Raw genomic sequence first — 22,945 nt, forward strand, 5'->3', positions numbered from 1 at the left:
CCAACTTTGGAGGAAGTGGTAATCCATCCCAAAAGTGACGGTAAAGTGACGGATATACCACCAGCCGTATTACGAGTCCATTATATCCTATGGAACTCGTAATACGGCTGGTGGTAAATCCGTCACATTTGGGACGGATTACCACCTCCTCCAAAGTTGGAATAACCCCCTATGTCTCACCAAGTCACATTTTCTGCTCCAACCAAACTGTTGGTATCTTGCATATCATTTCTGTGTACTTGTGTAGACAATTCAAACAGGATATTGTTAAGCCACATTTCACACTGTATGGATAATTCACAAAATTCTTGCAGATTTTTTAAAAAAAAAACATTATTTCACACTTTTCTATATATGACACAGTTGCCCACAACATTCTGTTTAAGAGACTTAAACATTGTTCCAGGATGTTTTCACTGCTTTGTGGTGGATTTGTTTTTTCCTTCACAATCAAATCCAGCAAGTAAGTCTTTCCACAATCACTGTAATGGCAAATCCTTCCATTCCTCCAAACACATAATCAAAAATTGCTGACATGAGCCATGGTTAGGGCCTGCCGAGATGTATGTAATTGGATCTCAAACAACCTTCTTAAAAACTTTCCCAGGTCTACAAAGACTAGGAAAGTGGACAGTTAGGATGTGCCAGCACTTATATAGATTGGTTCATAGCAAGTCAACTCAGCAGACTGGCATTGGATTCCTTTGCTCCCTTCAAAGGATGGTCCCCATTACATCCTAAACAAGAACTTTAGTTCAGAATTCACACATCTCATCTAAATTTCACAAAATTTCTGGTTTTACTGTGTAAATTCTGTAGCCTGTTACATCTATAAAGTCTCGAATTCTCCTGAAATGTCTCTTCAGGTTACACTACGATGCCTAAAAATATTGCTGCCTTGTCAGCAATCAGATGGATCATCAAGGCTCCAAGTTCGACAACGGCATACTTGCTTGAGTACTGGACAATGGATACTCCTCTGGTCCCTTCCCAGTCACCAAAGGAGTCTAGCAAAGCTGTGTAATGGCACTGACGCTGTTCAGCATGATGTTATTGGCCATGCTGTCAGCTACCTTCTGCGATGACGAAGAAACCAGCATCAAGACCAGATATAGGACTGATGGAAGGCTATTCAACCTGCAGAGGCTACATGTCAAGACCAAGACTGAAGAGGACTCTGTGCGCGATTTTCTGTTCAAAGATGTCTGTGCACTCAATGCTGCCACAGAGGCCCAAATGCAGCAGAGCATGAACTGCTTTTCCACTGCCTGCAAAAACTTCAGCCTCACAATCAGTACCAAGAAGACTGAGGTCTTGCATCAGCCCGCACTGCAGAAGACGTATGCAGAACCAAATATCATCACTGAAGGAGAAATCCTGAAGGCTGTTGACAAGTTTACATACCTCGGCAGCAAACTTTCCAGATCTGTGAAAACTGACTATGAGGTAGACACACGCATCACCAAGCCAAGTTCTGCATTTGGACAGCTGCAGGAGTCAATGTGGGAGAGGAGAGGCATCAAACTGTCCACAAAGCTGATGATTTATGAGGCAGTCGTACTGCCCACACTACTGTATGCCTGTGAGACAATGATTGTGTACAAGCACCATGCCAAAAAGCTGAATTGCTTCCACATGAACTGCTTAAGAAGGCTGCTGAAAATTACCTGGCAAGACAAAGTTCCAGACACAGATGTCCTCTCAAGTATCTACACCCTGCTGAGGAGAGCCCAAGTTAGGGGGACAGGTCACCCTGTACGTATGCTAGACACACACCTCCCCAAGGGCACAAGATGGGCAGAAAAAGCGCTTCAAGGAGCTGCGCAAATCCATAGCCAACACCTTGCCAACCAACCCAGCAGATGACTTGTGCCCAGGCCATAGAGCCTTCCAAACCTGCATCGGACTGATCAGCCACAGCCGGGCACACCGTACCCAGTCATCCTCCTCAATGTGATGTCCTTGGTCATCGTCGACAACGAGGGATGAACAACATGAGGCCTAAAAATATTGTTGCCTTGTCAGCAATCAGAGGGATCATGAATGCTCCAAGTATGTCAGCAATGCCCCATACCTGCATCCTGTTCAATACGCATTTCAATTTTTACCCACGCTTTGAATGCTTGACCCCATCAGTAGGGGAGCTTGAGTAATGAGATTTTCCCAAGAGCACCTCAGAATTAAATTCTAGATTTTTACAGTAGGCTCTCTCACTTCACTCTTCAGAATCGGAAACTTATAGTGAATGAAATCTATTACCTCTCTTGTGTGTCTTGCTATCTCATCTGTCAGTCTGACCAGCTCAGTTGAAGAGTTCAATTCTCTTCCACTCTATTAAAAATGTACTGGTCCTGCAGCATCCTTTGAGTATAGTTTTTTTAGTATTTTCAGTTTCCATACCTATATAACACATGTTTACAATATTTATTTTACAAGTCTGATGTGGAGTCATGGACATAGAAATAGGACTTTGCTAATATCTCGGTCGCCCCCTCGTTTGGGTTCAGAAATCAAGAATAAAGACCTATCATGTTTATATCCCATTAATAAAATTATACTAAGGATAACTTTTGCTTTTTCATATCTCAAACCAGCTTAGATCAGTACTTGACCATGTATAATGCTTGACCAATATGGGCGACGCCATTATTTTGCTCTCTTCGAGTCCGAGATAGAATCATGGACATAGAAGTAGGACTCCGTTCACATTAGCCTCATAATCAAAAGAGATGAGGGACTCGGGAAGCTGCTCCCTCACCCAATACGACATGGGAACAAAAGTAGGACTACACCAATTTTCAGCTTTACCATATAAATAGTAGAAGAGCCCATGAAGGTGAATTCTTAACCCAACATGGCGCCTGTTTAGAACGCCCTGATTACGATCTCATGATCAATTCGAGGACTTCTTCATCAGAAATAAGGTAAGGGACATGTCCCATGGTACAATTAACAACACATTCATATGGTCGCTCTGATTACTCTTTGACTTCCTTTGTAACATCTACTTGCACAATTAGGTCAATTGACAAAAGTGTAACATATTTGCTAAATATGATCTATGTAACTTCCACTATTATAGTACCAGATATTGTTGATCACGGGAACCACTTTAGACTTGGTATGTTCTTCCCCCCACAGACTACATTTTCTTTTACATGCCACCTGGCATGCCACATATGAGTTATATATTTTTAATTTGATAGGGAGTGACCCTCTAGATTTCTCTCAGTATGCACTTCTGTGTCTATGTTGAACAGCTTTTGTTGATTTTTTTTTGCTGTCAGATTTATATAGGATATTGAACACTTTATTTAGTGGCTATATTTTGCTGGACAATACCAACAACTCTCTGAATTCCCATTGGGGAACTTGTTTATTTGTTGTATACTCATGCATGTTTTTATCTGGTTAGTTCGAACAAAAGTTTGTTGATTGCTACAGAAATGCCTAAGGACATGTATTTGCAACTTTTCTACTACTAGGCTCTGCCTCATATATATGTGTATTTCATTAATAATTAGGTAAATGTATACAGTGTATTTATCTTACTCCTTGCTTCCACTTAGACTATCTGCACTAAGAAATTAATTTTCTTTGATGAACAATGCAAATCATATGATGTCTTCTGACTAAAATTATTGACGCATATCTTTAATCAGTTGTGATTATTATAAAAAAAAATATTAATGGGTTAGCTATGCTAATTCTCACAGTGCCAGCTCTAATCTCACTCTGAATCTTGAATTTTAAACTGAAATTTAAATTGAATTTTTATTTATATTCTTTACTCTTTCACCAATGTCACAAGTCTATGAGCATGTATCTCCAACATTAATCGTCACAAATTTTTATTCATCTATCCCTTCACAACTCTGGGCTAGACTACGGGACTATTACCTGGATATGATCACTACTTAACATTCTTTTCCCTTCTTTGGTACACCTTTCATCTTGCACCAATGGATGGTACTTCTGTAGGGATTTCACTAATACTCTAACCTATTAATTTTGATAGTATTACTACTCTGATCTGATCACATTTTATTACTTGCAGCCTTGAAAAAGCCCTAGGTGAATACACCACAAGGGGCGAAACAAGTGTTGGCTGTCTCTCCTTGTATTCCCTGAAAAAATCTCTGTGTATGGGACCAATAAATGCACTTAATATACGTGGATTTCATGTATCACTGCTTGAATGTAATTCGAAACATTACAATAATTTAGATTTCTCTAAAGTGTGTTCTCAATTCTTTTGGATCCTCTTTTACGACTTGGGGCAAACTGGTCCATCCCCCAATTGATTACCCACTGTCAAATAGTTTAATCTGGGCAGTTTTGAGGAAGGGAGATTTGGACCTTGGCTACTTGTCTTTGAACATAAAAGCAGGACAGTAGCAAAATGCATTACAAATTAAACAGATTGAAGATTAAAAGAGAAGATTAGTACTTAAATCTCATCTAAATTCATGTATATCCACAACCATATCACGGGAAAATTAAAAAGATGAAAAGAGTAAAAAGTTTGAAAACATTACACCTACACAAATCAAATTACCTCATAAATATCCGGATCAAGACATTGACGTTAGCTGGAAGAGACAGAGTGCTATATAAAAATAAATAGACCTCGCACATGTCCTGCTCCCAACACAAGCTATTCTGGGTTTATTTTTATGACGTTATGTTTTAGCACATGTAGGCTCTTGTTTAGACAGTTGCAGATGTCTACTTCAGCTCAATTTTACTTCTACAGGAGTACCCTGTGGCTAGACAATGGGTACATGACAAAGAACTCTCAAATATGTGAGCATCAAGGGAAATACTGTTCTCTCTAAGAGGATCCTGGTGAGATGTCAGTGCAGTGGGATTTCAAATGTTTTGACTACTCGTCAGAACTTGAGTTTATTATCATCAATACTTCATTGGTGGCTTTGAATATATTCTGCAGTTATTCGGTGTTCTAAGTGTTTAGATAAACATTACCCACGCCATCCAAAGTACGAGTCTGTCCGAAATCTAAGATGACTAGACCAGAAGCTTGACACTTGGAGTACAAATGAGTACCATCAGCATCATCCCTAAGCCTATATCAGAGACTGTTTGGAGATATTGAGCAAGGACGAAAGAGTCATTGGACATCCCACAGTTACTGAGTTTCCAGTAAATTATTTATTCTGGAATGATGGTCTGTCGAGCTCGTTTATTGCATGAAGACAGCTAAAAAACTATCTGTTAGAATGAGAGTAAAAAGTTCTGCAAGACAATTATTCAGGGAAAAATCAAGCTGTGATCATAAATCATTTGTGACAGTTAGCAGGGTAGTCTCCTACTCACAATATGGCCAAATGTAAAATATGAGGGAGAATTACCCAAAATGTATTTTTGTTGCTACTAGTTCAATGCTTTTGGCAGAAATTTCAGTGGGCACCGTGCTCTGCAGCTTAAGTAGACATGGTTAGCGTGCACGGTTCTGGACCAAATACAGTATCTAAGCAGAGGGGAAGAAAGGCATGTGCACAGGTTGGTCCGTGTGTTTGCTGTGGAGATGGATTCTAGTTGCAGAGCATAGCTGAAGGCCAATTGCCTCAAATTAATCTACAAGGTCTTCCACATACAGGTTGGAACAGTAGAGGCAATAGAACTCACTCCTTTTTTCAAGCCTCCAGTGGTCATGATCTTTGGGGAGATTTTCCTCGTAGCACATAATTCGACCATCAAACACGTGCTTCAAAATAGGGCTTCAGCCACTCTTAACAGAAATCACAATGTTCCCCAACCCAATGTCCTCTGCCACATTCCCCCTCTCTCCGCTCTAGTGGATGCACCTTTAAATTCAATAAAGCAGTCATAAAGTGGAACCAAAGAGTGGGCATAGCAGTGGATTGAACCCCTGTTTGATAATGAGGGCCATTTTACGACCACATGCCTAACTTTCGAACTCTTTCAGGAGGATCTCAGCATGGCACTTTGTATCTAGGTCACCGGGAGCAAATGGATCATAATTGGCAAATCATTAATGGGGCCTTTCTTATAAAATAGATATAGAACTGAGAACCTTGAAGACTCAGTGATTACCTTATTTTGGTGAGAGCTCGTAAAAACTGGATCAAGCCATTCACCCCAATATGTTGCAAAATCTTTGAAAATGGCTGCTGGCAGACCTGGTTGTCTCATCTTGTCTGATTTGCTTATCAATATTTCCTACCTGTTTTGCCAAGTAAAAAAATGCTGTGTTCAATTGTATTTTGAAAATTGGTCAAAACATATTGTAATTGATCCACATTCCAAAGACAAAGTGCTAATGGTTCAGGATAGGAGTGTGAAAGAGATTGTGACAGGAGGGAAAGATGCTTTTGATAAAAAATTGGGGATGTTGAAAGGATATGTATATAAAATCATAACATAAAGTAAGGAGAGTTCCTGTACTGGTGAGAGAAGAGATGAGGAAGATGTTAGATGATATGATAAAAGAAGGAATTATAGAACCTGTTGAAGCATCACCATGGGTTTCTCTGGTAGTTATTACAAAGAAGAGTGATGGAAAACTCTGGTTTTGTGTGGACTTGCGTAGTTCGAACCAACATATTGTGACTGACCCTTTACTCCTTCCTAACATTAATGAGCTTCTGTCATTACTCAAGGGGGGTAGGTATTTTTCCAAACTAGATTTGAAAAATGCATACAATCAGATAAAACTACATGATGAGTCTTGTGCAGTCACCATGTTTATAACAATGGAGGGCACGTTCCAGTTCACGAGGATGCCTTTTGGACCGTCCTTGGCTGCAAGCGTTTTCCAAAGAGTGATGTCTCAAATTTTCAAGGGTGTACAAAATGTAACATATTTCCAAGATGACATTTCGGTGTTCACTCAGACAACAAGATAGCATAACTATACATTAGGAGTGGTATTAGATAAGTTGAAAGAGGCTGGTCTAACTCTAAGAAGAGATAAATGTAAATTTCTAATGGAGGAAATTGATTATTTGGGACACACGATATCGGGGGAGGGGATCAGCCCTAAGGTGGATTTGTTGAAAGCCATCAGAGCTGCACCTGTTCCTCATGATAAAGATCAGCTACATTCTTTTATGGGTCTTATAGAGTATTACAGCAATGTTGTTGACAAGTTTGCTTTAAAAACAGAATAATTGAGGATGTTGTTGCACAAGGGTCGCACATTCAGACGGGATGATGCTCAACATGTAGCGTTTGATGCTATAAAATAAGACATTTGCAAGGCAGGTATTTTAATGCTCTTTGATGTTCGGCCGAAAACTTTTTGTGACAGTTGATGTCAGTGCTTGCAGAGTAGGAGCATCTTTCTCTCGCAAGCACAATGGAAAGAAGAGGTGAGAGTAGCTTTTGCTTCGTGTTCTTTCACAGAGAGTGAGAGAAATTATTCTGTAATAGAGCGGGAAGCGTTAGCTGCAGCATGGTCTGTAGTTTAAGGAAGTTCCTGTGGGGTATTGATTTCCTCATAAAAACTGATTACAAGCCACTTATAAAGATGCTGAGTGCTGGAGGGGCAGGCAAAGGTTCCACTAGATTAGCGAGATAAGCTTCAAGACTTCAAGAGTATCGTTTTAGAGTAAAACACATTCCTGGCTGGAAAAATGTAAAGGAGGATTGTCTTTCAAGGCTATGGGTGGATTGGCAAGACAAGGATAAAAAGGACATAATAAGTAGAGAACAGGAAGGGTCTGTCGCATGGTTATGTAAGGTTGAGGAATGTGATGCAGGAACCTTTACTGCTCATGATTGGGAGAAACACATGGGTGATGATGTAGTTCTCAAGGGAGTAGTATGGATGGTAAGGCAAGATAAAAGGTGAGAGAGTACTGTTACTCCTTCCTTGAGACCCTTTCTTAAAGTTGTGGATGAATTAACTGCGGTGGATGAGAGAATGATCATGAGAAATTACAAATTTGTGCCTCCAGAGGGCATAACAAAATAGTTGGTACGGCTCATCAGGGCCATTTAGGGCAAACCACACTAACAAAGAGAGTCAGGGAAAACTGTTGGTGGCCATGAATGGATGATATGATTTCCCATTGGGTTGAAGACTGCATTGTTTGTAAGGAAAGTAAAAAAAGGTTGAAGACTGGAGTGCAAAGTGTGCAGGGTCATTTGGAAGATCCAGGTTCCCCATTGAGCACTGTTTGTGTAGATTTCTTTGGTGCTATGCAAGGCTTAAAGAACAGTCTTAAGAACGCTTTGGTCATGGTTAATGTTCACTCCAGATGGGTTGTGGTAAAATTGTTATCCAAAATCACTACTAAGAACACCCTCGTGTTTTGATAACAGACAATGGGACACAACTCACTTCACATGAAATGAGGAAGTTTTTAGACTATTGTGGGATTAAACATCATCACACTGCATTCTATAATCCTCAGGTGAATGCAATGGTGGAAAGGATCAACTGGTTGGTTAAGGGTATTATACTTATGGCCACCCAATGTGATGGGGATGTGGAAAGAACGGTAAATGAGATGGTGTGGGCTCATCGTACTACGATCAACACTCAACAGAGCGACTGGGGTATCTCCTTTTGAGAAGATGAGGGGTAGGAAGCTTGTTTCTAAATTAACTCCTGCATGGATGACGCATGACATGAGTGAGACATTTGAAGATAAGGGAAGAGAGGTAAGGATGAGGGATGTTAAAGAAGATGATTTGGTGAAAATTAGGCATGGTAGAGTGTCTGGAGGACTATCTAAATTTTGTGGTCCGTTCAAAGTAAAGAAAGTGAGGGAGGAGTATGTAGAGCTCGAAAATGGCAATAAATGGAACAAGAGAAAAGTAGCGTTATATCAAAGAGGGAGTCAGAATACCATGGATGAGAGTTATGATGATACTGGTTTCAATAGTTTTATGATGGTGAACGATGAAGAGTTGATAAGCAATGGAAAGGATAATGATTGCACAGTAAGTGAGAAGTCTGGGAGAGGGGTTGTTGATAGAGAGAGTAGGCGCAACACCGCTCTGCCAGCTGTGACGCGAGAATTTCACAGTCAGAGAAATCGTAAACCACCTTGTAATTTGGAAGATTATGTACAAGGTGTGTACATTTTAAGCTATTGTTTTTCTTTCTTATATGTATGTGTGTATTCTCTTTTGTTATTTTGTCGAGTTGGTTAAGTTTGTATAGATGTGAAAGGGGGAGATGTGTTATATTCCAATTGGATGCATATGTGTGTAATATATGAAGTGTGATGTCTTTCTATAATGTTTAGTTGTAGAATTAGAATGTTTATAGGCAATGATTCTTCCCGAGTCAGTTATTTGGCGGCTGGCTGAGGGAAGGTTCACTCCGGTCTTGGTTCCAATAAACTTTATTTTGTTTACACCTTTCCTTTACACCTTTCCTCTGTGTACGGTGCAGCTACTTCACAATTCCTATGAAGCAAAAACATGTTCCTCCTCGGCGAGAAGTGAATAACTTGAATATGCTTCTCTGAAGTTAGCTCACCCTTTAGAGCACGAACTCACAAGCTATGGAGAAAATCATGAAGACCAGTGTTTAGCTGACCCTTCGTCTGAGAGGAATGAGCCCTTTCTGGGATCTTGTACACAATATTTTACTGGTGGATCAGGTCGTCCTCACTGGCCATTGTGAGATTTAAATTAAAAACCCCTGAAACGATTCAGTCGGCATTTAGAAAACTGAATTTAAGATCATTAGCAAAATAATACATTTGGCAACCAAATGTTTCTTCCTTTTTGTGGCCATATCTAAGTAAACATTACCTTGCATTCGTTGTTTTTGAAAATGGCCTCTTTTCAATACTGCCAGCGTGAGAACCAAAACAAAATTAATATGTAAATTGAGATGAGTCATCTCACAATCTGAATTACGAGTATAAATTGGCAGTGCTCCCTTAGCACATCTTTTGTTGGAGACATTTGTTACAGGAACCTGAAACCCTAAAAAGGTAGACAACAGCCCCCGTTACCTACCATCATAACGTTGAATTGCTGCAAAACCTTCAGGGCATCAGAGTCCTGCAATACATTGGTAAATCCACTGCACTCCATGAGCAAACTTTCCGAAAAGACATAGAAAAGTTATATTTCCAGCGTTATTTATTTCCATTTCCCAGCCCTCTTATTTATGTAGAGCGTGCTGCTAGCCAGCAAACATTAGGATGCAAAGAGGAGTAAAGTGTTTTCAGATGTTTGTCAGCATTCGGGCATTTTCAGGATTTGTTGGGTTGAATTTCAGTACGTTTTTCTTTTGTTATGGTATTAATCCCAAAAGTCTAACTCTTAAATTCAGACTTCTAATGTTTAGGAAATGAAGGGCAATGCTGAGAGTCGAGCTTTGAGACTTTTATTCTCTGTTTTCTAAAGATATTTTTGTACCCAAACAGGTGGTCGGCTATCTCAGCTGTTCGTCGTAGTGTCACAAATCTGAGACTCTGTATGAGGATTAGCTGTATCGATACACTGTTCCCTAGCGTTAAATGCATTAGTCCAGTATGGCATCCGAGCAGTTGCAGCTATTGCCCTGGTTTAAAATGTCAAACGTGCCCTTTGACCAGTATCCCGGAAAGGGGGTAATTGATTTCTTCTTTGTATAACCCTGGTAGTCAGATATAGCGGTTTAAAACATGTGTTCTGATGGGTTAGTCTGTCTTCCTTGGGCATTATATTCTGTGATGTACCATAAAGTACAGTTCAAAACAAATAAAGTGAACTTGCCAGATTCAATATTGTAGCCATCAGTTTGTTGTGCTGCTCTGGCTTTTCCTCACGTTTTCAATAGCCCTGCAATTAGAGTTGAGAAAGGCTGTGCTTTGTACAAACGGTCACTGTCCTGCTTCTGCTGCCACCGTCAGGGACGTGTTTGAGGGGGGCATCTTTCAGAGGTGTAAGATGCAGCTCAAACCCCATCACGTGAAATTGTAAAGGTTCAATACAGCAGTTGACAACTTGTCATGGGCTGTCATGGTTGTTGTTCCTACCATCTTTAGGGTTGGGATTATAAGCATGGCTTCCCTCCAGTTAAAGTCTTTAGGGCTATGCCCTGGAGCATGTCCTCAAGACGAATTCTCTAGATGCTCGGCAGATGTCATGGCATTCGACCACGCTCTATGAGCAGTACTCCTGCTGCTAGTATCATCTGAGCGCGGTGCATGGACTTGCTCAGGCTACACTGCTGGTGTATGATTGTTTTCGACCCCAGCCTATAGTGCCTGCTCATCAATGACCTGCAGCATGAGATGCAGGCACTGGAGCCATAATACTGCTTGTTCCTGTACCCTAGGACTATCCCCTTACCTCCAGTACCTGCCACCCACACATGACCTTCAAATATGCTCAAAGGGCACTGGGCATTGCGCCTGGTCCTCTGCCACGTCCTGTATCTACTCCATTTGTGCTCAATGCTTGGTGTGCATGACCTTCAGCCATGCTCTATAGGCACTGGGCACAAGGTCTAGCTTATGTCCCATCAACCTTTCCACAATTACCAACAGGCCCTGGGTATAAACAGGACTTTAGACCGTGACCCTTGCCCATCCTGTCACGAATCTTCATCCAAGGTCAATACCCCTACTAACCAAACTCAAGGCAGCAGATTTTGCATTCTTATTTTCAGATAATTCACTACTGAAACAGCAATGGAAATGCAACATTTGAGACACTTCCTCTATCAGTTTATCAACCATTTAACATTCTGCAAGTAACATTTTCAAGTATAAAATTGCAGTGAATTAAACGCATTTACTTTTTGGTTGGAAGACCTGAGCCATACCTGGTTTCCATCTGAGGACAGAATTAATAGTAACAGGGCATGGCCAAAGACCATATGCTGTGACTAGCTGACCCCGAACTTGGTGCCAAGCCCAAAGACCATACCCTGTGCCCAGTACCTATAGGGTACCTCTATAACCAATTCACTAGGGAGTCCAGAAACAGGAAAAAACTGCACACAAGGCACTAACGAAGGTCACACCTTGTGCCCGTTATCTACTCTACACGAATCCAGTACATGCCCTAAATTCACAAGGTGGAGGTGAACTGTACTCGCTGAAATGTCTTTGGCATCAGTCGTTTTCAAATTTTATTGAAGCAAAACATCTCCCAGAACTTTCTATATTTTTTATTAAGCAGTAATATTAGACACAATTGAATTTGAAAGCAAAACAACAGCAGATTCATGGACGTATGTTAATGCTGTGTGTATTTTAGCAGGAGGATGCTTTTCAACAACTTCAGGTTGCACATCAACCCTGGACATTTCCGAGTGACACAGAAAGTGAAGGTGTGGAAGCAGAACGAGACAAACGTAAGTACCAAAGATGGTAGGAGTTGGCAATGGAGGACACATGGTGCATTAACTTAAGATCATATTGCTGTGTATCAAAGTATTATGGTAAAATCAACATGTCTTATATTTACTTAATGGAAATAGTTTGGAGTTATGTACATACTCTGTGTTGTGCTGCAGACTGTGCTTGCTGCTTCTTGGTATTTTAACATTCTTATGCTTGAGGCGGAGGCAAAATAACCTTACCCCTACTGTAGAAAACGCCTGTCCCTTCACTCACAGTCGCTACACCAGCAATGTTTTATGTCATCTGCAAAGACCAGAGGCTTGGATTTGGTTGTCTTTTAGGCCAAGCCACAAGTATAAAAGTTAATCACAGTGATAATGTTGAATATCGTTTTGTCTAAATATCCTTTTTAGGGTCGAGCATGCGCTAGCATGCACTTGCGCATGCGTATCGCTTGCAAGACGCTGTAGTAGTTAGAAAAGGGCTCAGAGCCCCGTCCATGTCAGTGTCCTTTATTGGTCCGTGGGCTTGCCTTTTAGAATCTGCTTGCTTTCATTAGTGGAAGTCATGCATACGTCATGCCTTTTCCGGTGGTTAACCCTCCTCGAGCGCAGCGACCAAGTACTGAAAACATACGAGGCTCGCTGTTTTCAGTCCGGTTTGTGGACTACTTTTTCTATTTTTTCGCAGCGCGATCTCGCTGGGCAGAAGTCGAGCGCTTTGCATGACATCGACCCTCTTACATAGATAATTGCACTTTTGCCATAGGTTTCATTATGAGTGAACTGCAGCAGCGCGATCGCGCTCTTTTTTTCCATTTAATAAGGCAAGAAAAGTCCGGTTGGGAGTTTACAGCAGCTAATAGCTCTAACTCAGAGAAATGCGAGACCAATTGCATTGCAAATGCTTGTTTGTGTATGCCACTATATTGACTGGCAGAAAACTAATTTTAAATGTTTGCCTTGAAAGGTCGATCTTATACATATCTTTGTTCTCCTGGCTAGATCACAGTGCTGCTTCTAGATCTGACTAGAGATAGCTATAACTGTTGCCATAGCTCATGTAATAAACATAAGAGTATACAGAAATAGGGAAACATTGGGGGCCACAATGGGAGCCCAAGTCCCCCATGGCCCAAAGCATCTCCTCAGCCACTGCTATGGTGGGAGTGCCTGCCATTTCTTTTTTGTTTTTCAAATGCCGGTGCCCTGGTGCCCACCTGGCACACCCACTTATAGGAAAACACTGGGGGCTGAGGGGCAGCTGGCTTCTCAGATAACACCCTTTGTGGTGCTGGTGGGAGCCAGCTCAGTAACGTTGCTCCCACCTAGGAGAACATCATTTTTCATTGTTCCCACCTGGGCAAAAGTAAAGATGTGTTCCCTGCCCGGAAGAGTGTTGGTAGGGTATGCCAGCACTTTCCCGGGCAAGGAAATTAGAGTTTTATGGGGAATGTGTTCCTAGGTCTTGTATCAACAGCTCGGGGAGCGAGGTGGCACCTCCGCTCGACTTACTGTAATTATTGGTATGGGCTCCCTGGGGCCTATCCAAGGCTCGAGGATGGGGGGACGCACACCCCACTCCCCTTAATATGATTTATCTGCCCTGGGGATGGGATCACTGGGGCCTCAAAAGGCATTTCTTTGATAGTTACATTAGGATACAACTCCAACCATACATTGAAATTTTACACAGGCTACTGTTCTTTTTCAAGACTGATAAGTTGCCTCATCTGCAAGGAACCAGTGGATCATGTGCACTGAGATGGCAAGTCTTTTGGGAATCTGTGCCAAGAGGTAGGCAAGAATGGATGAGTGAGGGAGATTATAATATCTAGTCATGTCCTGTGTCTGGCCAGACAAGGCTATCTCAGTCCTTCATATGCGAGCCAAGCACAAATTTCTCTTCTCGCAGTGATGTTAAACAACTTCTGGCTTTTTGCTTACATAGGCTTGTATTCTGCTACTTGCAGTTTGGCTGATCCCATCCTAAAGTGATTACCAAGAGTAATACTGTATCTTTAACATTGCCGTTTAAATTAGGGTGAACAGTAAGTTGACGTGACCACAAGTCATTTTGATGCACAAAGTTTTTACCTGATGCTGCGGTGCATAGCTTGTAGGTGATGCTTTGAAAAACTTGCTTTAAAGCATACAGTCCCCTTGTCTTTCCTTGTAAGTACAGCCACAGGCAGGAGCTGTACATATCTGGTCAACAGTGATATTGCAATGATCAACAATGTGTCCACGTTCTGCAGCTGCAAAAAGGTAAAGTAGCAAAATATGGCTCTAGAATCACATGATTTGTCTCCCACATCTTTGGAGTTTGCAGTGTCCCATGTCATAATGGAAAATAACAGACTGCAAGAACGTTCTTGAGCATGCCCAACTTTTGGGACCCAGTCAAACTGATTTTCACCAGGACAATACCTCTTGGGGTGGACCAACTCATGACTCGGCGAATGATGGGTGGGAATCCTTAGGCAGCCACCAAATAAAACAAGAGTGAACACCTAGGCTTTCAGTACTTTAAAACAGGACTGGTGGAATCCCGGTACGAATGGTATCTCTGTTAACAGGAAGCCTAACGAGGCCATGAAAATTAAAATTAAGCGTGAGTTAAGTCAGGGACTCAGAACGATATGATGGCAATGGCCTAGAGAGAGTACGGTTTTTCAAGTGGATGAAGATACTATGTTTGATACTGTTAGAAATGGGGTTTTTGGTTGGCAGTCAGGTTACACTCTGTCAAAGCAAGAACCCTCACTCTAGTCAGGGTAAGTCACACACAATCCAAGATTATCCTGTGCTCACCCTCTGGTAGCTTGGCACGAGCAGTCAGGCTTAACTTAGAAGGCAATGTGTAAAGTATTTGTGCAATAAATCATACAATAACTCAATATAGCACCACAAAAATACACCACACAGTGTTTAGAAAAATATATAATATTTATCAGGATAATTGTAGGTCAAAACTAATAAAGATGCAATGTGAAATTGTAGAGTTATCACTGAAAAGTGATAGAAAGTGTCTTAAGTCTTTAAAAAGCAAACAAAGTCTCTTTCAAGCACAAAGTACCTGGTTTGGTGTGGAAAATCTCTGCAAAGAGCCGCAGAAGAAGAGATACGTGGAAAAATGGTGTGTGCGTCGATTTCTCCCCAGCACACACGGACTTGTGACACACGGACTTGTGTCGTTATTTTTCACGCAGGGAAGTCGTGCGTCGTTTTCCGGCACGCGGACAGTCTCTTTCTGTGGGTCGCAGGGATTACCAGATGTCCCGGGGTCTGTGCGTGGATTCTCCTGCTTGTTTTCCGGCTGCGCGTCGTTCCGTGGGGCTGTGCATTGAAGTTTCGCTCTCACGGCAGGCGCCGCGTCGATTTCCCATCGTGAAGTCGGGTGGCGTTGTCCTTGCGAGGCCGTGCGTCGAAGTTCCGGTCGCTCCGAAGGCGTCGCGTCAATCAGCGTCGGTGTGCGACGTTTTTCTCGCCGCAGAGCAAGCTGTGCGTCAAAATTTTCGGCGCACGAAGAGTCCAAATGAAAAAGAGAAGTCTTTTTTGTCCTGAGACTTCAGGGAACAGGAGGCAAGCTCTATCCAAGCCCTTGGAGAGCACTTTCACAGCCAGACAAGAGTTCAGCAAGGCAGCAGGGCAACAGCAAGGCAGCAGTCCTTTGGAGAAAGCAGTCAGGTGAGTCCTTTAGGCAGCCAGGCAGTTCTTCTTGGCAGGATGCAGGTTCTGGTTCAGGTTTCTTCTCCAGCAAGTGTCTCATGAGGTAGGGCAGAGGCCCTGTTTTATACCCAAATGTGCCTTTGAAGTGGGGGAGACTTCAAAGAGTGGCTAAGAAGTGCACCAGGTCCCCTTTCAGTTCAATCCTGTCTGCCAGGGTCCCAGTAGGGGGTGTGGCAGTCCTTTGTGTGAGAGCAAGCCCTCCACCCTCCCAGCCCTGGAAGACCCATTCAAAATGCAGATGTATGCAAGTGAGGCTGAGTACCCTGTGTTTGGGGTGTGTCTGAGTGAATGCACAAGGAGCTGTCAACCAAGCCCAGCCAGACTTGGATTGTAAGGCACAGAAAGATTTAAGTGCAAAGAAATGCTCACTTTCTAAAAGTGGCATTTCTAGAATAGTAATATTAAATCCAACTTCACCAGTCAGCAGGATTTGGTATTACCATTCTGGCCATACTAAATATGACCTTCCTACTCCTTTCAGATCAGAAGCTACCACTTCAATACTGTATGAGGGCAGCCCCAATGTTAGCCTATGAAGGGAGCAGGCCTCACAGTAGTGCAAAAACGAATTTAGGAGTTTTACACTACCAGCAATGTTCCCTGAAAGGCGCGAGCGCGCGCGCACCTTTCCTTCCCCCATCACGCAGGCCCCTTCGGCAAGCGCGCACGTTAATAAATAAGCCTTTTAGAGCGATATACGTGCTCCCCTAAGGCAGATAATGCTCATATTTGAATCTGGATTGAAGTGAATGAAAACAGCGTTTAAATGCCGCAGGTGTGTTTTAAACATCATTTGGCGTACTTTAGCATACAAGCGAGCAAGTGATATTTATGTTGAAAATTAATGGTTATTGAGCTAGGAAATGCTTCAGAGCAGTAGGAAATGTGCTGTTATCAACTTTTCCATCATTGTCATACTTCATAGTTGTTTATATGCATTATCACTTTCTCAGATCAAATAAGCCTTTTAGAGCGTTAGTCATGCTCTCCTATTGCAGAAAATGCTCATATTTGAATCTGGATTGAAGTCAATGAAAGCAGCGTTTAAAGGCCGCGGGGAGTGTTTTAAACATCGTTTGGCGTACTTTAGCATACAAGCGAGCAAGTGATATTTATGTTGAAAATTAATGGTTATTGAGCTAGGAAATGCTTCAGAACAGTAGGAAATGTGCTGTTATCAACTTTTCCATCATTGTCATACTTCATAGTTGTTTATATGCATTATCACTTTCTCAGCTCAAATAAGCCTTTTAGAGCGATAGTCGTGCTCTCCTATTGCAGAAAATGCTCATATTTGAATCTGGATTGATGTCAATGAAAACAGCGTTTAAAGGCCGCGGGCAGTGTTCCTCTGTTTTCTCTAACTGGGGTGTAGGTAGCACTTAACAGGTCATGTCCTTGGGGTGTGCAACCAGGTCACAAAACTGCCTTGATGCCCTATTGCATGGAGCAATGATATCCCTTTTTTGCTTTAGTGGTATGGAGAGGCTAATGCCAAAGATCTTGGCTAGTTATGCGCTGCGCGCGCGTGAATGGTCAATTTCTTGGCGCACGTATCCTTGGCTGCAGCGCACAGAGACCGCACACTGCCGCACACAGTGGAAAATAATTAGAGGGAACATTGACTACCAGGGCATGTAAACTACACAGGTACATGTCCTGCCTTTCCCCCACACAGCACCCTGCTCTAGGGGTTACCTAGGGCACACATTAGAGGTGACTTATATGTGGAGAAAGGGGAGGTTTAGGCTTGGCAAGTACTTTTAAATGCCAAGTCGAGGTGACAGTGAAACTGCACACACAGGCCTTGCAATGGCAGGCCTGAGACAAGGAAAAGAGGCTACTTACGTGGGTGGCACAACCAGTGCTGCAGGCCCACTAGTAGCATTTAATCTACAGGCCCTAGGCACATATAGTGCACATTACTAGGGACTTATAAGTAAATTAAATAGTCCAATCAGGTATGATTCAAGGTTACCATGTTTAAAGGGAGAGAGCATATGCACTTTAGCACTGGTTAGCAGTGGTAAAGTGCGCAGAGTTTAAAAGCCAGCAAAAACAGTGTCCAAAAAGTGGAGGGAGGCTGGCAAAAAGTTAGGGGTGACCACCCTAAGGCTGTCAGGTCTAACAGATACTTTATAGTTAAACAGTACATCTTTGCTCCTTGAAGAACATCTTTGATGCACAGTTCCAAATACGGTAAAAGAAAGGTTTAATTGCCATATTAGTCACGGACCATCAGTTCTATGAGAAAACACTGCACTGTCATTTTGAAGGACACGAGGAACATGTGGAACAGTCTTTTTAGGTCCACAGGCTGGCCCCTGGTTACTGGATTCTATGCCAGTTATTGGACTGGAATTGTGGAGAGTAGCTTGGGCTTTCCCGGTTAGGACAATGCAGGTATCACATGCTTGAGGCAAGCTCCCTCAGAAGTAGAGGAACAAATAATAGAGGCATATTTAATACAGAACAGTATAGTTACTGACTGTCTGAGTGGTCCCTTTGCCTGCACACAGAAAACAACATGCATCACATTATTTAAAAAGCGAGTCTGCCAGAGGTGCATTTTGCAGACATCTTCAGAATCAAGAAAGAGCATCAGCAAAGCAAAAGAATAGACAAAAACATGATAATGTTTAGATTAATATAGTGCATTTGCTGGCCACCCTGCCAATTAAGCAGTAAAGTGTTGCATAAGTGATGCATTCATTTGACCAGAGTGACAGAGGTCTACCATCTTGAGGTTTCAATGTAGTGCTACCCAGGTCCCATTTTGTGTATGGAACAAATATTATGATATGCACAGAGTGGTTACAATCATTCCTAACACACTCCTGGGAAGTAGTTGATTGTTTATTTTGACCAGACCCTCGAGTATAGACAGAAAGATAAATACACATTTTAGATGGATGTATTTTAAATATTTATACACTGTCTTGGGGAGGAACAGCACATCCCATACCAGTCAAAATAACATTCTTATGCCTACTACCTATAATGCCAAAATGTTGTATTGTCTGTCTGATCTATATGTTAGGGTTGCATTTGGCAAGACACAATACAACTGAAAATGATAAAGCCAGAAAATCATTAATCTGGCAGATCCTTTTTCAGTCTTTAAACATCTCGAGAAAGTTCAGTGCATAAACAAAATCTCACCTACTGCTTACTGATTTTAGACCAAAAAGTAGTGAAACCACTGTCTGGCAAAGTCACACTTTCTCCACTGTATTTAGATTTAAGTTCTGTGCCAGAAATCTTTGATCTCCCACCTCTGGGCTGTCAGTCGGTTTATGACAAATTGTCCTGCCAATATAGTGTATTTATTCCATTATAAATTTTGGCCCTCATTACAAGTTTTGGGGTCAAAGGACCACCATGGTGGAGGTGGCAGTCGAACCGCTGCCGGCCTGGCGGAGAAGACCGCCATATTATCACCATGGTGGTCTTCTGCACCGCACACTGCCAAATCCCCACAAGTACCACCAGTGCGGATGGACCGCCTTGGACGGTGGTAGGCATCTCCAGCCGGCGAGGACCATGTTTCCGCCAAGCATATTACGAGGTAGCACACCAGCAGGGTTTCCACCACAGTCGTATTGCCACCAAATCACTGGCCGAAATGAACCACATAAAAGGGGACATACGAACTCAAAGTTTTCCCAGTGTTCCTGCTCGCACTGCGTATCCAGAACCAGCGAAAACTAATAGGATAAAAGCAACAGCCGTAAGCACACACACCTAGCACACAGTGGAGGGAAAGCCATTAGAACGCATGCAAACACAACACACACAGCTGGGACGGATAGCGTCCGACACACACACACTCAAACACACACCCAAACCAACACACATACACACACACGCTCACACACAAAACACACGCACACGTGCCATGCACACACAAGCACAACACACACGTGTCAGACACACACCTTCCCACACACACACAGATCACTGCCACATGCCAACAGACATATACACAACACCAGAGTCATACACCAACACAACTGCAGTTACACAAACGTGTTGCCACGACATAGCACTGCACACCTACACATGACAACACATAACCACAATACTCAGACAACTCGCAATCAGTCAACACAGGCACACATCCACACAACGTACCAAATAACAAACCATGCCCACACAGCACACAACGCAGATGAGAAAGCCATACCTACATACACAGACGCACACACAACAACCACACAATGGCAAACAAAAGCACCACAACACAGCACACCACGCAGAATGCACAACTAAGCAACACACATGCATAGAACCTCACAATCATAACACTCACACAAAACACATCACTAATATCAGGACCAATGGCAGGGCCCCACACACACATGCATACAAGGCAACACAGCTAGCACAACCAACACACACAACTCACACACACAAAGTCCACAGACAGCAAACAGGCATGTAGAGAGAAAGGCAGGACAAGCATGTCATCATCAACAGCAACAGGGCATGATCTATTAAATATGAGCATAAAAAAATGAACAACTATATACAAGTAAAAAGCCAGTGGCCAGTCCATGTCCGTTTGTGCCCATGGCACATTTGGCAGCATACATCTGCCCCAACTAGACTCCTTACTTCAAATTATACCTCCACATGGTAGTGGCATCAAGGGGACAGACAGGCACTTCAGGGGTGAAGGTGTGGTGGGGGGTTTGGCATTGGAGGGGGGTCCTTGTGTTTGGGTTGGTGGGGCTTGGATTTGGGTTTGGGCAGGGGGTCTCTAGCTTTGGAAGCGGGAACTCTGGATTTGGGTGGGGTAGATTTATTTGCAGGGGAAAGAGCTTGGGATTCACGGGGGGCATGGGAGGAGGTGGAGGTGGAAGGGCAGGACTTTGGCAGGGACACAGGGCGCTTCAGGGACTTATGGGGGTGGGAGAGGGGCAGGACACTGGGTAAACTAAAAAAGGAAATGTTTTTACGGGCACAAGGGTGGTCATGGGAAAAGCGTTTGGGAGTGGAGGGGATGGGAGTGGTTGTCAGATGTGTCCTTGTGTGTGTGTCTTGGGTGCGGGTGCATGAATAATATCCATGAGTGGGCTGGGTGTATGTTGGGTCGGTGAGTGTGGGCGTTTAGGTGTCTCGGGAGGAGGTAGGGAGGAGGTGCTGGGGATGGCCATGATGGATGGGTGACTGTGTGTTGGGGTGGTGGCTGCAGGTATGATAGATGTGTTGTATTTGAGGGTGTCAGTGGTTGTGGTGAGTTCGGAAATGGTGACTGGGGTGGATGTCTGTGGTTCAGCGTTTGTGGTGACTGTGGGTATGATGGGAGTAGTGGCTGGATCGGGAGTGTTGATGTAGTGTCAGCAGGTGTGAGTATTGTAGTGGCTCTGATGGAGGGTGTGGTGGAGCAGTCAGTGCAGGGAGTGGATGTTGTTGTGTCTGCAGATGTGTGTTGTCTGTGTGCATGATGTTGGTGAGTCTTGTGGTGCTTGTGTTTGTCATGTGCAGCCATATCTGTTGGAGTGGATGCCTGCATGTGTGATAGTGTCCTCTGGATGGGTGTGGGGAGAGGGCATTAGGATTGGGAAGAGGTAGGTGGAAGGGGACGGTAGACAAAAGGACACTGGCTGCCGTCAGGGAGGAGGCTAGACCCTGAAAGGATCTCTGCAGGCCAGACAAGGCACCGTGAATGCCTTCCAGGAACGCATTGCTCTGTTGCACTTGAGCTGCCAGTCCCTGGATGGCATTCACAATGGTGGTCTGACCCACAGAGATGGACCTCAGGAGGTCAATAGCCTCCTCACTGAGGGCAGCAGGGCTGACTGGGACAGGGGCAGAGGTGCCTGCAGCAAAGGAGACAGCCACCCTCTTGGGTATGCGTGCAAGGTCAACTGGGTGGGGAGCTATAGGGAGGGCGATGCTAGTAATGGGGTTGGCGGACAAAGATGGTGCTGGGGTGCTCCCAGATGGGTCCGCCACTGCCAGGGAGTGTCCACTGGAGGAGGATCCCAAGGATGATGTTGATTATCCGGTCTCCCCTGTGGCACTCCCCTTGCGCTCTGTCTCTCTGGGTCGTTCAGCCTTGCTGGATTCACCCACATGGGTCCCGTGGGCTGCCGCTTCCCCACTCGCCAGTGCACCTTCTCCTTCACCAGATGATGCTGATACACACAAAGGGAGAGAAATACAGGGGGGAAGAGAGAAAGATACTTAGGGAAACAGTCAAAACCTAACTCGCATTAACACATATGTACATTTCACACATTACATCACATGTCAAACAATGGCGTTGCAATTGCACTTCAAGTCTGCTAATACCTATTTCATCCTGCAAAACTGTAATGGACATGTCACATCAGATGTGCACACAAATAGGAATATGGACATGAAGAGGCAGTGGCACTGCATAACACTAGGGTTTTGGCAGGGAGATATGTAATTTCACATGGATTCACAAAGTTGTCACTTCAATGACCTCCCTGGGCACTTACCACATCTAGTACCACCCCATTGTTGTAAAATAAAGTCCACACACTGATATCTACATCCCTTATGTAAGATCATTTAGCAGTACCCTTTTGTTGTGTCCCTACACATCCCTAATCCCTGAAGGTGACATATGATTGCCTAGTCAACTATCAGGCCAGTACTCCGGTTTCATTGAGGCCCTTCTTGTGGTGGAAATGTGGCGGCAGACCAACTTACAGTCAATGGCTGCAACTATACCAAACCAATACATACACTGTTCCAGTAGAAGACAGCACTGATGGCGATGGTTAAAGCTGCTCAGACACAATGCATGGTTAGTCAAAACAGCCCCAAACTAAGGAAGTTTGGGAGTGCACTCCACTGACAGCATTGTCTTGTCACACATAAACATGGGTACCCTGGTAGGGTCACTGATACCCATCATAGTTATGTGTCTACCATTGTCCACAGTCCAAG

The 22,945-nt window shown here is 43.3% G+C and overlaps 1 protein-coding gene across 2 annotated transcripts in view; it reads left to right on the plus strand.

Moving 5' to 3' along the window:
• C2_2H8orf34 (chromosome 2_2 C8orf34 homolog) overlaps positions 1-22,945 on the plus strand; it is a 1,039,122-nt gene that overhangs the window by 892,259 nt on the left and 123,918 nt on the right. The window contains exon 13 of one of the 2 annotated variants that reach the window (XM_069220300.1): positions 12,202-12,298. The exons of the other annotated variant lie outside the window; for it this stretch is intronic. Within the exon in view, the coding sequence (XP_069076401.1) occupies positions 12,202-12,298 (97 nt within the window). The remainder of the gene's footprint in view (positions 1-12,201; positions 12,299-22,945) is intronic. 2 annotated transcript variants of the gene reach the window in all.

Source organism: Pleurodeles waltl, chromosome 2_2 (assembly GCF_031143425.1).
Source record: "Pleurodeles waltl isolate 20211129_DDA chromosome 2_2, aPleWal1.hap1.20221129, whole genome shotgun sequence".
Lineage (NCBI taxonomy): Eukaryota > Metazoa > Chordata > Amphibia > Caudata > Salamandridae > Pleurodeles > Pleurodeles waltl.